Source organism: Lissotriton helveticus, chromosome 1_2 (genome assembly GCF_964261635.1).
Source record: "Lissotriton helveticus chromosome 1_2, aLisHel1.1, whole genome shotgun sequence".
Taxonomy (NCBI): domain Eukaryota; kingdom Metazoa; phylum Chordata; class Amphibia; order Caudata; family Salamandridae; genus Lissotriton; species Lissotriton helveticus.
This window is the reverse complement of record NC_136058.1, coordinates 303,404,050-303,419,472: the sequence shown is the minus strand read 5'-3', so window position 1 is coordinate 303,419,472 and position 15,423 is coordinate 303,404,050. Positions and strand designations below refer to the sequence as shown.

The window sequence follows — 15,423 nt, the reverse complement described above, 5'->3', positions numbered from 1 at the left end:
CACTTACAATTGAAAAATAGATATTGTGTGCAATAGTGAGCGGTACTACTATTGTCGAACCTTTTTAAGGCTGTAATTGTGTGCTCTATAGAGAACCAATTTGTGATGGATACTGTAATCCCCGGGTTCAAATAGAGTGCTCTTTTCAGGGTCTCCCCTATTTTCTCTGTGTCAATCAAACCACCAGATGTGGCCCGTCTGAGCTCATCAGAAGGACGTGATTTGTCTTCCTGTTGAAATACCAGTGTCAAGTCCTGCCTGGCATTTCTCTAAGCCACATGTAAAACTGGTGCACTTGAAAGGGAGCAAACAAGATGCCAGGACAATTCATGCATATCCCGTCTGTGTGCTGCAGGACCCTGCTTTTGACCTACCAGACTTTTGTCTTCTAGTTTGTTGTAGGTACTGAGCTTGCTTCAAACTGGATTTTAGTATTAGAAATGGTAGGACACTAATGATTACCACAGTAAACTCCTTTGCACATCCATAATCATCTGACCCCAAGCTTAGCATAGCTAAATCATCTTGAAAATGCCATGGTACAAGCCATTTTGTATCTGTTCACAGTAATGACAACAAACTGCTAAAAAAAAAAAAAAAAAAAAAAAAAAAAAAAAGAGGGTAGGGCTGCCTTTCAACCGTTTAGCCCATTGCTTGGGGGGTGCCCAGCCCCTACCTGCCCACCAACAAGGCATGAAAGAGGTATCCCTAGAAAAATACTTTTGGGACCTGCAGAAGATCAGAAAACGACTGGACTTGCTGCCTGTGGCCTCATCAGAAAGGAACCCACTCACTCTTGTACACAGGATAGAGAAGTGGACTTCAAAGGTCAGTTGACTGACCTGTGTGGCTACAGGCACACAACAAACTGTAAGAGACCTCTGATCATTAATAACTGAAATTGAGCTGGACTTTGCTATTGGCTTCTGCCTGACACACTGAGGGTCCGGTCCCTCAGTGCCCTCCCCTGAGGTCCTGGGCACTTTAGGAGTGTACTCCTGTGGGTGATTCGGCACCAGAATAAAGTTACAAACTTTAGAAAAACTTTTCCACCACAGCTTCGAGAGGACCTACAGGAAAAGTACCCGATTGGCAGTTCCATGGCATTGGACTGAATTTCAGCTTCATACCAGTCAAGGCTCCCAGCAAGTCTGAACTCCCATTCTGCCTTGCAAATTATCTTGCCCTTGGTTCCACTGCAGAAGCCACAATTTCAGTAGCACCATGTTGAAGTAAGATTTTTCTTCCCCAAAAGTGATAAAGCCCCATTCTGCATTGGGATTTATAAACTGTTTGACTTCCACTTGTACCTTTCCATCTGTATCCGATCAGAGTTTCATTGATGTCAGCCTTAAATCACACCTAGGTCATGATCTCTCACTTATATCATGGGCCCTTTGTGATTTTTCATTTACATACGTTAAAAATTATATCTCCAAACATCCTTATTACATTTGTTGTCTGTCTTTTGTATCGCGTTGTCTTATTTTACCCATAAAATGTTTCTCATTATTTAGAAATTGGTTGTGGAATTGTGCTTTTCTTCTTGGACTTTTTCTGCTGTGTATGCACTACATCATTATTATATTATACATTGCCTTTGATTTAAGCCTGACTACTTTGTGTCATAGTAATAGTTACAGAACACAGGTTTATTTTTAGTGTGTGCGACATCTGGCAAGCACTGGCCTTATACTTTGAGTTGAACACTTGTCAATCGCACATAATCATCCACTTTCCTACAAGCATCATGTAAACTACCCAGCATATACAAATGACACACACTCATTTGTGGCTTAACAACAAACTGGGGGGCATATCAGCAAGGAACGGTGATGAATAACACAAAGCATGCTTAGCGCTTTGTTATTCATAGGCGTCTATCTCTGGTATTTATCGCCTTGGTAGCGGGTTATCAACGTGTTGCTCCAGGGCGAGAAAAATTCCAGAGATAGTGGAGGAAATCGCCGTTTTGCAGGGAACATCGTTGGTTTTCCAGCGATGTTCCCTGTAAAAGGGCGATAACCTTGCTGATACGACCCTGTGGTCGTAGCAGCAAAATCCACCCCCTATGTTAGGGATGGTTAACTAAGATTTTTAGCAGACAGTTTACTGCTGTTTTCTCCAAAAACTAACGTCTGCTGTTTTCTCCAAAATCTAACGTCTGCTAAAATGCTAGGACATCCTTGCTGATAGCTTCGCGCTATTGATGTACTGACATGTAGTGTGTGTCAGGAACGCCCACTTTGCGTCTCATTAGAGATGTAAAGGTAGGCGTAGTGCCAAAGGGTGCTAACATGCGAATATGCATGTTAACACCCTCTTGCTGATAGGGCGATGGTTTTAGCTCCACTTTTCTGGCTTTTAAAGCCAAAAAAGTGGAGATAAAGCCCTTGCTGATATGCCTCTTAATAACATAACTACCGCCAGGTTGTGCTTGGAACACATACTCCAATGTATGAAGAAAAGCTTCCTCTGTATGAAAAGAACGAAGACAGATCGCCGTAATGGGCGGAAGTGACACTGTGTCATTATCTGGCGGGCTCCTACATTTTAGGCTCTCTGTTCCAGCACAGAGTTCTAGATGTGTTCATTTCACAAGTCAGTCAATGCAGTGATATAACACTCCAATTACTCCGTAGAAAAAACCAGGAAGAACGGAGAAGAACAATTGTCATGTCTCACCCGAACTACTGCAAAATCTACAACGACGTCCCCAAAATTCTCATCACACGGCCACAAAACCAAGCAGCCAGAGTGCACCATAATCCATGCAAACAGGACCACGTTTAGTTAGCTCTGAAATACTGTACTGGCTACCTGTCGATCGGTACCAGGATCCAATTGAAGTTTATTTGCACTGTCCACAAAGTTATCTGGAAATTAGCTCCACGCTACACCTCAAGTACAAAACATCCACTCACTGGCTGCTAATTTAATACATCAACATTCGTTCAAGCACGTGAAACACAAGGGTCGATCTTGGCGGTCAAAGTCCTGGAGATCTTAACATGGACTCATGCATTTCAGGAAACCCCGGAAGGCAGACGTATTAATCCACTGTACCTGCTAAAAAACGTTAAATATTGCTTTTTATGTGGAAATTGTTTATTCACTATTCTTTCGTCTAGAGGTAACTAATATATTAGATGGAACACAATATAGAAACACCTAAATACATGGGAAGCCTGGTTCGAGAGGAGATTTAATGTTTGCATTGAACCTCATTCCATCAAACCGGCAGTGTGTGAAGTCAAGACTACAAAAAACTAAGGGGCATATTACCAACAAATAGCGATATTTATCGCTAAGTAGGGTTAGCAGCAATATTTTTATCGCTGCGCATCACCGGTTTTTATCGCGGAGATAACCTTCTATTAGCAAGGTTTATCTCAAAAGCGACAAAAATCAGGTGAAATGCGTGAATACAGCGATATTCAGGCATTAGCGACGCAATGCTTTTAGCCATGTTATCCACCTCCCATTGGATAACATGGCTAAGAACTGGTCTGAGCAGGCGTTAGTTTTTGGCGATAGGCGTAGCGATGGAAATATTCCCACTGCCTTGCTAATAGGCGATAGCGACTGCTTTCAGTCGCTAACAGGTTGGATACGCCCACTTTGCATGTCATTAGCGATAAGCATCGGTGACATGCAAAGCGGGCCCCAATCCGCTCGCTATCACCTAAAAGCTGTCGCAACCATCAGTTAGCGACAGCTTGCTAATAGGGCGATGATATTATCGCCGCTTAGTGGCCGAAACGTCCGCTAAAGCGGCGATAATGTCATTTCATATTTTGCATACACATATTCCAAAACCTAAATCACCGATGCCGGGAACTAATTTAGAAGAGTCAATCTACATCGAACGCCACTAAAAAACACCACCCTGCAAATAAACTTAAACTGTGGACTTCACTTGCCACAGATCGAGCAGGACTTTTAAGGGTGAGACTGTGGCGAGCGGCCTCAGCGCCAGCCTATGTGAGCAAGAGCTCCAGCCGACTATACTTCGAGGCTTCAATTCCAGTGCATCACCCTGGACTCATGGGAAGCGCACCTCTTCTCTTTGGGATGAAGAGAGGGGAGGCGTGCAGCTGACCTGCATGAAAGACGGATTATATCGCCGCCCGCTGAAGGAGGACCAATGGAGGACATTAATAGGTGGCTCTCTCACACAATACCGTGAGCAGCAGACAAGCGTGACAGAAAGCCGCCTGCTCGGAATAGCGCACTCACCTCTCTATTTCACACACCTGGCCCCGCTCCAGTCTGGCCAGCAGAAGCTTATGTCGCCGCGTCGCGGACTGATGACGTCAGGCGTGGCGTGCGCACTCATTGATAACAAGGCCACCCCCTCTTGAATAGTAAACTAAACAAGCACAACCCGTCGAAGTTCGCGAAAAAGTGCTCGAGGGGGTAAAAAATACTTTATTTATGGTTGTGGCCATCTTGAAATGGTTCTGAGGATCTTTAAAGTCAATTATTGTGATCTTGATCACAATATAAGCGCCCCCACTATCTGGGTTTTAATGAATTGTCTCGCCATAGAGAGTTAGATTTTTCTTTAGTTTTTCATATCTCTGCCACACACTCAAACTTTGCGGATTTTCTCCACTGCCAAATAAATGCTCACAGTTATCGCCATGTTAAGGTCAGGTTAGTAGTGTTCGCTTTTAATATAATGCTCTGATCAACATCTGTCCAATGAGCCGAACGCCTGGCTCTAAGATAGCCCCCCTCGAGGTTCATTTGCCATGCTCTTGCATAACTGATTGTAATGGTCCGAGACCCCTGGCTCCATGTGTACATTTACTCCAATAATCCTGTAACTTTAACCCCAAAACAACTGTTTAGATGCAGGGCATTTCTGATAAACTACTAAAGTAAGTTGTGGTTTAAATAAAATATTGTTCGATATTGAACGAAACCCATAAACACTATATTAGAGAAAGTTGGGATTTTAAACAAGAATTACAAATATTTCAAAATTGCATTAACTTATACGGTCCATCTTTCAACGGAAGGGCAAGCTGCATGCACTGAAGAGACCCAGTTTCAGCTTTTGGTGTTGTACATGCAGGTAAGGCTATATTAATGTGTGTTTTATGTCGTGAACATGTTTGTCTCAAACTTGAGCGAACGAAATAATTCTAGGGTGAAGGCACGTGGGCTCCTCGTGTATTGCGGATAAGGGTAGATGAATTGGACTCCAGAGCTTGTGCGTGAGAGAGAGTTAAGATTTTTTTGCACAAGCACATTTTCCACAACTTCTTTGCAAATTATGGAGCGGTATGATCACTGCGACACAGTATCAATCATTCCAACCCTTCCAATCGTCACTCGTTGCTCTCTCTTGCTGGTTATTTTGTAATACAAAGCAATTTCGTCAAGAAAAGAGCATTGACAGTTGGTCCAAAATGTTTTTATTTTCTAGTGAATGCCTAGAGGAACCACTAGATCGGCAGACATAGGACACTCAAACATCAGTCAGTTGACTGATAGTCAGTGACATGGCTTATGGTTTGTGTGGTGAATAAATGACAGTGATGCGTCACTTGACAGCTACATCTTTCAGATCTTGGGAAGCTTTTTAACTGGTTTTTACCTTCTTACAGACATTGGCTGTCACCTAGTCAGTTTGCCTCCAGCTGTTCAATGCTCATGCAAAGAAGCACCCTCAAAGAATGGAGTCTGTTTCCAATCACATTGGTAAACCTGCGCCTTGATCTTTTGTCTTTCATTATCTCTGTGACCCATCAGATTACGCATCAAAGGGCTCGTCCTAGAACCTGTCTCAGATGCGTAAACCTGAGAGCCCTGGACAGCAGAAGCTGCTTCCAGAGTCCATAAAAGAACCAAACTTAAATTAATGAAAGGAACTTTTTAATATAATGATAAGCAGCACAGCAACATGCACTGAGCCTGTACAAAGTTTCTAGTCAAACTGCCTAAGATGCAGTTTGGTATTCTACAAGAACATTCCTAAAGAATCAGAACACTGAGTGAAAGAAAACACTCTCAATAAACAAGCATATATATATGTAACATATCTCCCTTATTAACACAAAAAGTAATTATCTGAAAGCAGATACCAAAACAACTTGGTTTGTACGAATAAGTGTTATCTAACATAATCTACAAGTTTTCCAGGTAGTAGTCTTAAACGTGCAGAATCTTTAACTCTATTAGCAATAGAATCAGAATGACCCTCCGAATTATTATAAGGAGAAGTTTTAAATTCATTAAAGCTACTGGAAGGTTCACTGTTTGAAAAGTTGTTGACCCCGAAGATATTAGGACACTTTGACACATGCCTAACATTCCATAGTTTTCCATCTTGAGTTATAACTGAATTCCTAAACACTCTAGTGATTTTGATAGGTCTGTAGAACTTACTCACACATTTACCTACTAAACCAGGTTTCTTAATTCTAACCCATTCACCAACAGTAAAATTGTGTTTTTTGACATTTCATTTTTTATTATACCAATTTTATACTTATCTTGTTTTCCTCTAACTCTCAAAGCTGTGTCTTCTTTATTAACCGTAGTTCTAATGTTATTACCATACTTCTCTTTAAGCCACCATGGACAAATAGTTGAGTCAGGATCTCTGCCTTTTAACAATCGGAAAGGACTAATCTCAGTAATCGAATGTGGCGTAATGCGGTATGTCCACAATCTTTCTCTCAAAAGCTCTTTCCATGATTCCCCTTCCTTCCTGACTTCAGTGATGTAACCCTTTAAAACCCTATTGAAACGTTCCACTTGACCATTTTCATGTAGTGAATACAAAGATGTGGTGATATGTTTTATATTCATACCTCTAAGATACTCTTCCATCTCATAAGAAGTTAGTTGCACACCATTATCAGTAACAATTACAGCAGGAGATCCCTCTCTGGCAAAAACCTCCTTGAAAAACTCTAAAACCTTATTTGTGGTAGCCATTGGAATCATCTTCACTTCTGGCCACTTTGAGTGATAATCCACCAAAACTTAAGCAAATCTTGAATCCACCGGTAACTCAAGGAAAGGACCAGAAATGTCAAATGCTAGTTTCTTCCATGGTTCATGTGGCCAATCTACACTCTTGAGAGTAGGAACATTAACTTTACACATCTTATCACTAGAATTGTAAACAATGCAATCTCTAACAACCCTATCTGCCATTCGATCCATTCCTGGCCACCAAAAGTAACTTCTGATTAAACGTTTCATTGCAGACATACCTGGATGAGACTTATGTGACATTTCCAAAATCATGTCCCTAACACCAAGAGGAGGAACACATTTTCCATCTTTGTAAATAAAACTTCCATCCAACACTAACTCATCAGATATTTTAAACCAAGGCATGACCTCCTCCGGAACCTTATATCTTTTGGACCAACCTTCCTGAATATACTTCTTACCCAAATTAGGTACGCCATCCTTATCATCACAATCCTTCCATGTCTCTTCTAAAATATTCGAAAATGCCCCAACACCAACATCCTGGACAGAAGTAACTACCTCCAAATCATTATCCTTTGTCTTTACATCTGACTCACACGGAAGAGGTGACAAAAAACCCGCCGTTACATTCTTCTTCCAAGGCACAAATTCCATTTTGAAACATTACTCCTGCAATCTAGATGTCAGTCTAGCAATCCTTGCTGTTGAATTCCATCCATCGCCTGGGGACAAAATATAAACCAATGGTTTGTGATCGGTCCTCAAAATAAAGTTTGATCTCCAAATATAATTCCTGTAATGCTCTATAGCCCACACACAAGCAAGTAGTTCCCTCTCTATGACCGCATACCGTCTCTCAGTGTCACTCAATGTTCTCAAAGCAAAAGACACATTTCACTCCTCACTTCCACTTTTTTGTGACAATACAGCTCCAACCCCATACAAACTTGCATCAACTGTAATAACACACTGCTTATTCATGCAAAATGATTTGAGATTGGGAGCATTAGCAATGTCTTTTTTGATTTCTATAAATGCATTTTCTTGCATGTCTGTCCATTCAAAACAGACATTATGTCTTAACAATTTCCTTAATGGTTCCATTTTAGATGCAAAATTAGTGACAAATTTAGAGTAATACTCACACATACCTGCAGAGGAAAGTAATTGATCTTTGGTTTTTGGAGCTGGAGCATTCATTATAGCTTCTACATTGGATTTCTTATGTACAACGCCATCTCCTGTCAAGGTATGACCTAAATATTCCACACTTTTCTTAAACATTTTGCACTTATTAGCCTTCAAGGTTAAACCATTCCTTCTTAACCTATCACATACCTCAGATAAATGTTTTAAGTGATCCTCATTGTCGCCTGAAAAAATAAGAATATCATCCTGGAAGCATTTTACACAACCATTCATATCCCTAAAAATGTTGAACATTATTCTTTGGAATACAGAAGCCGCAGAGGCCAACCCAAAAGGTATCCGCGTATATTGATATAAACCATGTGGGGTTATAAAAGCAGTTAACATTTTTGAATCATCTGTCAGTGGCACCTGATGATATGCTGATCTCAAATCCAGTGTTGAAAACACCTTGGTGCCCTTTAACATCAACACTACCTCGTTGATGTTCGGTAGTGGGTGACAGTCTACAACAATTTCCGAATTTAGCGCTCTTAAATCAACACATCCGGTTTCCGTACCAAAACAATTGGAGAAACCCATTCCGATGAATTAATGGGTTCTATTATTCCTTCTGTTACAAGTTCTGTTAACATCTCTTTACGTTCTTCTCTCACATTAATGGGAACTGGTCTTATTTTCTGTCTAACAGGTCTAACATTTGTTTTGAGTTTAATCTGATGTGAGTAATCCTTAAATCTTCCCAATGTATCTGAAAACACATCCTTGAATGAGCTTTTAATAAACTCCTCCATGTCTTCTACACCATGTAAATGAAATGTAATTGTCTCTTACAGCATCATCCAAAATCACAGGATCCTTTAGTCTCGGGTTCAACATTATACCCAACGTGTACTGATCCTTCCAACCAAGAACATTTATACCTTTCACAGCAATGTACAGTTTTATATTCGCTAATCTACTTTTGAAAGTGAGCGTCGTCTCAAAATACCCAAACATATCAATCCGTGACCCATCATAACTAACTGGATTAATGTCTGGTGGAACAATTTCATTTATGTTAAACACTTATCCAGTTTCTCTGTGAAATATTGCTTTGAAATTAGGGTCCATGGCGATCCCAAATCTACCATGAGCCTTAATTCCACTTTGGCAACTAATATATTACACATGGGTGAATTTATCACCTGATCATCATTGGAATTATCCAAATTTGCAATATTATCCCTAAGAGATACTACAAAACCTGAAGTGTTTCCATGCATTGGAGCATATTCAATTCCTGTTGAGTTCCTATCACGTACTGATCCTTCTACAATGGAAGAAATTCTTGGACGAAACTGCATAGATACCCTTCTTTGATCTCTGCAGATATTGGCAAAGTGTCCTATTCTTCCACAGTTTTTACATTCCCTCTTGATAGCAGGACATGCATTGAATGTAAATGTAAATGTATTGCGACTTATATAGCGCACGTATCACCCGAAGGCATCAATGCGCTTGCCTTGGGAACCCGTCCTGGCTTTTCCCTGTGAGATAACCCCTACTGGGTTTCCCCAGGGTGAAAGCCAGGCATCCCGCAGCAGGTGGGCCGCCGTAGTGGAGATTAAGCAACTATTGCCCAGAGTTGCAGCGTGGGACCCCATGATTAGAATGGGCACCGAGGCGAGAATTATCGAGTCCGTGGACATTTTGGGCTCAGGACCCTGCTGCGTCGGGAATTGAACCCTGGTCCCGGGCCAGACCTCTGCATCAGAGTCTGCCGCTCTAATCAGTGAGCCACACTCCTCCACCCTCCATCCATTGAAGGATGACAAATGATTTTTATTACCACATCTGTAGCAAAATACATTTTTTCCATTCCTTTCCATACTTCTAGCATTAGAATTACAATTCCTTCCCTGAATGGCATTCATTCCTTGTGTGTCATGTCTTATTTCATCTTCACGCTTTATTACAGAAACTTCATCAGATTTTCCACTCTTACTGTTAATATCTTTAACAGTGTGCATCCACTTTTCCGTTTGTTCAAATGCTTTGGCCGATGAAATTGCTTCTGATAGTTTTTGATCTCCCATTACCCACAATTGTTCCTGTGTTTTTTTACTTCTGACATGAACAACTATCTGATCTCTGATCATTTCATCAGCAATATTTCCGAAGTTACAATGTAAGCTTAAAGTGCGTAAAGAAGTTAAAAAATCATCAAACGATTTGTTTTCTTCTTGTTTCCTTGTATGAAATTGAAACCTATTTAACGCAATATTACTTGTTGGTTTAAACCTTTTCTCCATTCTAAGTAGTGCGTCATTATACACATTTGTTGCATCGCATTCTCATTTGCCAAAATTTGAGGTAGAGATCTAAAGAGCATCTGACCTTCGGATCCCAGACAATGTAACAAAATACTTTTTTCCTTTCTGCTCCCATCCTTTCTCCATCTATTGCCTTCATATAGTTTATAAATTCTTCTTTCCACCTAGACCAAGGTAAAGGTGGTTCTCCTTTGCACTGCAAAAATTTCGCTGGAGGATCAAATTGCATTTTATTTATTATATTTTTATCGAATTATGTGGTACAATTAGTATTGAATTCCTTCTTATTTCCTTTTATCATCCCTTGTGTACATATATGAATTTGTCTCCAAACTGTACTAAATTCCTTCTTATTCCTTTAATAAGTCCTATGTATATATATTTTAATGTTTCTCTTTTATTTCTCTTTTCAGGTTTCAGTTTGAAATTATTGCACAAAATGCCAATCTAGAACATACTATTAACCAGTATTTGACTTGCCTTCCTTCTTTTGTTGTGAAATTGTTACATATATTTACTAAACTTGCTCAAATAGATAAATATGTTGATTAGGCAAAGCTTACTTGTAATACTTCAATTTTAAATTCCAAGCAAAGTCCCTTCGTCGATGTGGCACGGCTAATTATACACCGTTACAGCTAGCGTTACCATTGCTATGCTGTATCTAAGGTGAATTAAGATGGCCGCCACGTTATGCGCGGTGACGTCATATCCCCCAGAATTCCTTGCACCAGTATGACGCGTCAGGCTTCCGGATAGGTTCCTGCTGCAGCACCGAATGAAGATGCCTGCCCGGCAACAAAAGTGAGTCACTCGCACAGCTCCAGTTCGACAAGGGTCCTCGTGTGCACACGTGAGTGATATTTTAAAAAATGCACTTCGTTTCTGAGCCTCCAGTAACACCGATAATGTAAACAGTACAATTGTTTAACATAAGGCACACTACCTTAAACAAGTCCAGAAAACCGCTCCGACGTCAATTTCCTCTTCAAATAGTAATTGGCAAGACGATATCCTTACGTTGTAATTTTACCAATTTCTCCAATTCCTTTTTTTTTTTTTTTATATTAAGGAGCAGAATACAAGAAATCTTTCTCACCTCTATGTCTTGATTCTTTGTCGTTTTCTTGTTTTCCTCTGTAAAGGTATTTCCTCATAAAGCGATATTCTTCCAAAACACTTTTTACGCCTGAAATTCAAAATATCTTGAACACCAATCCTCTGTGCTGCTTCAGGCTGTTGTGAGAGGTGTTCTTCCCTCGTCGCCAAATTTAAAAGAACCAAACTTAAATTAATTAAAGTAACTTTTTTATATATTTATAAGCAGCACAGCAACATGCGCTGAGCCTGTACAAAGTTTCTAGTCAAACTGCCTAAGATGCAGTTTGGTATTCTACAAGAACATTCCTAAAGAATCAGAACACTGAGTGAAAGAAAACACTCTCAATAAACAAGCATATATAAATGTAACAGTCCATTTATCCAGCTACTAATAAACCATGATGCATTAGTCTGCAAGTTGATTTGTCAGCGAGTCAGGCACACCACTGTGGCTTACACAGCTCAGTTAGGAGAGAACAGCTTTTGTGACAATTGCCTTCAATGCTGTAATGCGCACAACTTACTACATTTGCTTTAGTCTAACCCCTGATAAGTAACATTGGCGGAGATTTGAATTAATGCCGACTGCAGATGATTAGAACTTTTTTTTCTCTGTGCTCTATCAGCACTCTTTAGTGGAAAGGGAAGAGAGCAAGGCCTAAGCTCACTTGTCCATTGCAAGGGTTTCCAGTCGAATGTGCTATGATCAGTCTGTTCTATATTGAGTTTGAACCATTTTCTACCCATCCAATTCGTAACATCCAGTAAAAATTTCTGCAGAGCAAGAGAATGTCAAAAAGAGCTTCTGATCTGGCATACAAGTTGCCTGTTGATCACGTATGTACAAAAACTGTAGGTTAGATGGAGTTTGCTAGAGAGGTAACTTATAGATGACAAAGATGTGTTATATGTTAGAAATGAAAGCGATAAAATACTTTACGTGACTGTGTGAGTGCATTCTTTTAAAATAAGAGAACCATGACCACAATTTGCCACCTAGCCCAATCTCCTGTGTATGTTCATCCTCAATTCTTCCAGATCAGAAGCTAGGCGGATATTGTCACCACAGTAAAACTCGGGCTGTGTATTATTAAGGATTTTGACATTTTCCACATAGGAACTTCAGCTAAGTTGCCACGTGATTTTACAGAAATTTAACAGTTGCAGGAAGAGGAGTGATGGTCTATAGATTAACTGTAAAGTAGGATCAAATCCTTCTTTCTTGTTTAAGGGTTCCACCACTCTCTCTTTAAGTTAGTTTGACACCACTCCCAGAGAAAGCAAACTATTATGTAAATGTCCACATGTAAATGTCCAGTATTTGTAAAGCGCAAACAATTACCCGAAGGTGTCAAGGCGCGGGGGGCCGCCGGGAAGATTAAGCGAGCTATTGCCCAGAGTCCCATGGTGCTGGACAGACCCCTGACACCGGAGCCGGGGATCGAACCGTGATCTCCAACGTCCGTCGCCCTGGCCGCTGCACCACACCTCTTTCACTTTACCCACGATATTTGAACTTCTATTCTGTACTTTGTATGAGAACGGAATGCAGATTGCAGTTTTAGTAACACAGGTCACCTAATAAACATCTACAAATCCCATGACAATCATTTTTCAACTTCACACAATTGGTATCTCTCTTTTTCTATAAGGTACCTTTTTAGGTCTCGGCTAGCCGCGCGGAAGCGCGTCTCCGCCGAGAACCTTTTGTCGGCGTGTGTGCTTCCCAGGAGACAATCCTGGCCGCGCGCATCGCCTTGGAGGCGATTTCAAACTGACACGCGCACGCGAACGAGCGCTGTGGCCAGGCACTGTCTCCTGGGAAGCCCAAAACACCACACACGCATGCGCATACACACACAGACACACACACAAGCACCCACACATGAACATACATACAGAGACACCCACCCCCCGCACACATACACACATGCGCGCGCACACACACGAGTGCACGCCCCCTCTCCCCCGCCGTCGCACACATGCATACACACACAAGCACACACACACACACGAGTGCACCGAGCCCCCCCACGCCCTTTTCAACTTACCAGGTCAATTTTGAGGGACTCCGCTCTCCTTCTGGCGTCGCGAGACGCTTTCACTCCGCCTGCCTTCTCTTCCGGTCCGGACGCAGCCCCGCCCCCGTCACAGGCGACTTTGCCTGACTTCCGGTGAGGCTGCGTAGAAAATAATGCTGGGCTCGTGAGTAACAGTGACTTCCTTATTATGACCTGTGGCCAGTAATGGGTTCTCGGTGTGCTGCTTAAACCCCGCCAGGAGTAGCGCGGGGTAGATCATTCAGGGTAGCGTAGGTCTCATGTGGATATCAGTACACTTTCGTCCCAGAACCAACCTCGGTCGCCTTCAAGAACATGGGACCCGGATTCGGACATAAACCTCCCTTCTGCCCCAGATTCCAGCTGAAAGGCATTCCCGTTTGTTACAACTTATCCTCGGAGTCTCCACGGTGATAACACCTCGATTTAACTGTATTTATTTTTGAATGCCAGTAATTCTTGGTAAAGTGTTCTTTGCCGTTGATGTGGTTAAATAGATGGTTGGTAACATGAGGGGCTGGGTGGGGCGCTGCAGTGCCAATCTAGTGTATTGGAGTAGTTCATGTAGCAAAATAATGTACATTTTACTTCGTTGTATCGGAATGCTTGGAATTGGAGATGTGGCACCTGGAACCACAAGTGAACACGGTCTGGAAAGTGGCTTTGGGGTGACATGCGCCGATCAAAACTCCAGTGAAAGTAGGCGAGGAATGGTGCCCGGGGGGATCTCACTGATGGCTGAGAGGGGACGCTGTAACCTTGGTGAGGGCACCCTGTGCCAGGGTTGATATGATAGATACACATGGCCGTTCTATGGCAGGCTTGGTGGAGGCGTGTGGCCTGTGCTCTCTGTGCATTGCGCTGTCAGTGGCTGGGGGGCCTCTAGCTGTTGTACTGATTCATCTGCCAGCTGTTACCAAGGGGTTATTTATAACCCGGCCTGCCTTGTAGTATCACCCTCTTCAGACAGCGGTGAAGCTTTGCAAGCACGCACACTCTCCTGGTATCTTTGTGATCATGATGTGCTGTTCCCGAACTCGCCCTGCCCACACCACATGCAGAGCTCTACCTCTCCAGATTCTGACTTGTTAGGATGCAGTTCCCAAAATATTAGGCCGCTCTGCGACTGCACACTCAGGTCTCTGATGCGCTTTACAAATACTGGATTTAATTTCATTTTCATATAGTGCCAATTCAGCTCAAAGGTGCTGGAGCGCATGATATGAGCACCAGTTACATTACTCAAGGTCCCATTCATTGGTTATAGGCGCGGACACATTAAGTAATTTGCTTTGAATTACAGAATGTTGAACTGACTCCAAGACTTAAACCTGGCTCCCCAAAGTCAGCAACTCTGGCCCTAATACCACATCCTGGGTAAAGGGTGAGTGACAGGCAGGTGCCACATGCAAGCTCGACCAGCAGGACGCTGAGCTGAGCCTGAGTCCGGCTTCAGACTTTAGCACAGCGCTGCTAGCATTACAGTAGTGCCTTCTATTTAAACAACCTTGCTACCATTTCTTCATCATCAACCTGCAGTAGTTTCCCTTTATCCTTATGGTTGTACAGCTCATTAGGATAACCCTTTTCCTGCTATTGTAGCTGCAGGCTTGGGTGCCTTATAATATTTACAAAGACCCAATACCATACGCCTCACCCATTTACACAGCTTTGCTAGCATGCATAACTACTGTTGTTTACACAGTTTTCCTAAGATGTACTCCTCTCCATGCCAACTTGCCTTCCTCTGTTCACACAGCCATGCCTTTCTCTATTTACGGAGCCTTTCCAAAGGGCCTCCCTGTTTACGGAGCCTTACCAAAGGTCTTCCCTCTGTT

At 42.0% G+C, this 15,423-nt stretch overlaps 2 protein-coding genes across 6 annotated transcripts in view; one reads left to right on the top strand and one right to left on the bottom strand.

The window, feature by feature from the left end:
• TOE1 (target of EGR1, exonuclease) overlaps positions 1–4,366 on the bottom strand; it is a 103,784-nt gene extending 99,418 nt beyond the window's left edge. The window contains exon 1 of one of the 4 annotated variants that reach the window (XM_078671779.1): positions 4,240–4,366. Coding sequence is in view for 1 of the 4 variants with exons in the window: in XM_078671778.1 (XP_078527904.1) it covers positions 4,103–4,158 (56 nt within the window). In the remaining 3 variants the exon portion in view is untranslated. Of the gene's footprint in view, positions 1–4,102; positions 4,174–4,239 lie in introns of those variants that run through there. The other 3 variants (XM_078671780.1, XM_078671783.1, XM_078671778.1) reach the window with 3 other exon arrangements.
• A 154-nt stretch (positions 4,367–4,520) lies between these two features.
• Positions 4,521–15,423, top strand: part of MUTYH (mutY DNA glycosylase) — a 139,454-nt gene continuing 128,551 nt past the window's right edge. For both annotated transcript variants that reach the window (XM_078671784.1, XM_078671785.1), the window contains exon 1: positions 4,521–5,083. The gene's annotated coding sequence lies outside the window, so the exon portion shown is untranslated. The remainder of the gene's footprint in view (positions 5,084–15,423) is intronic.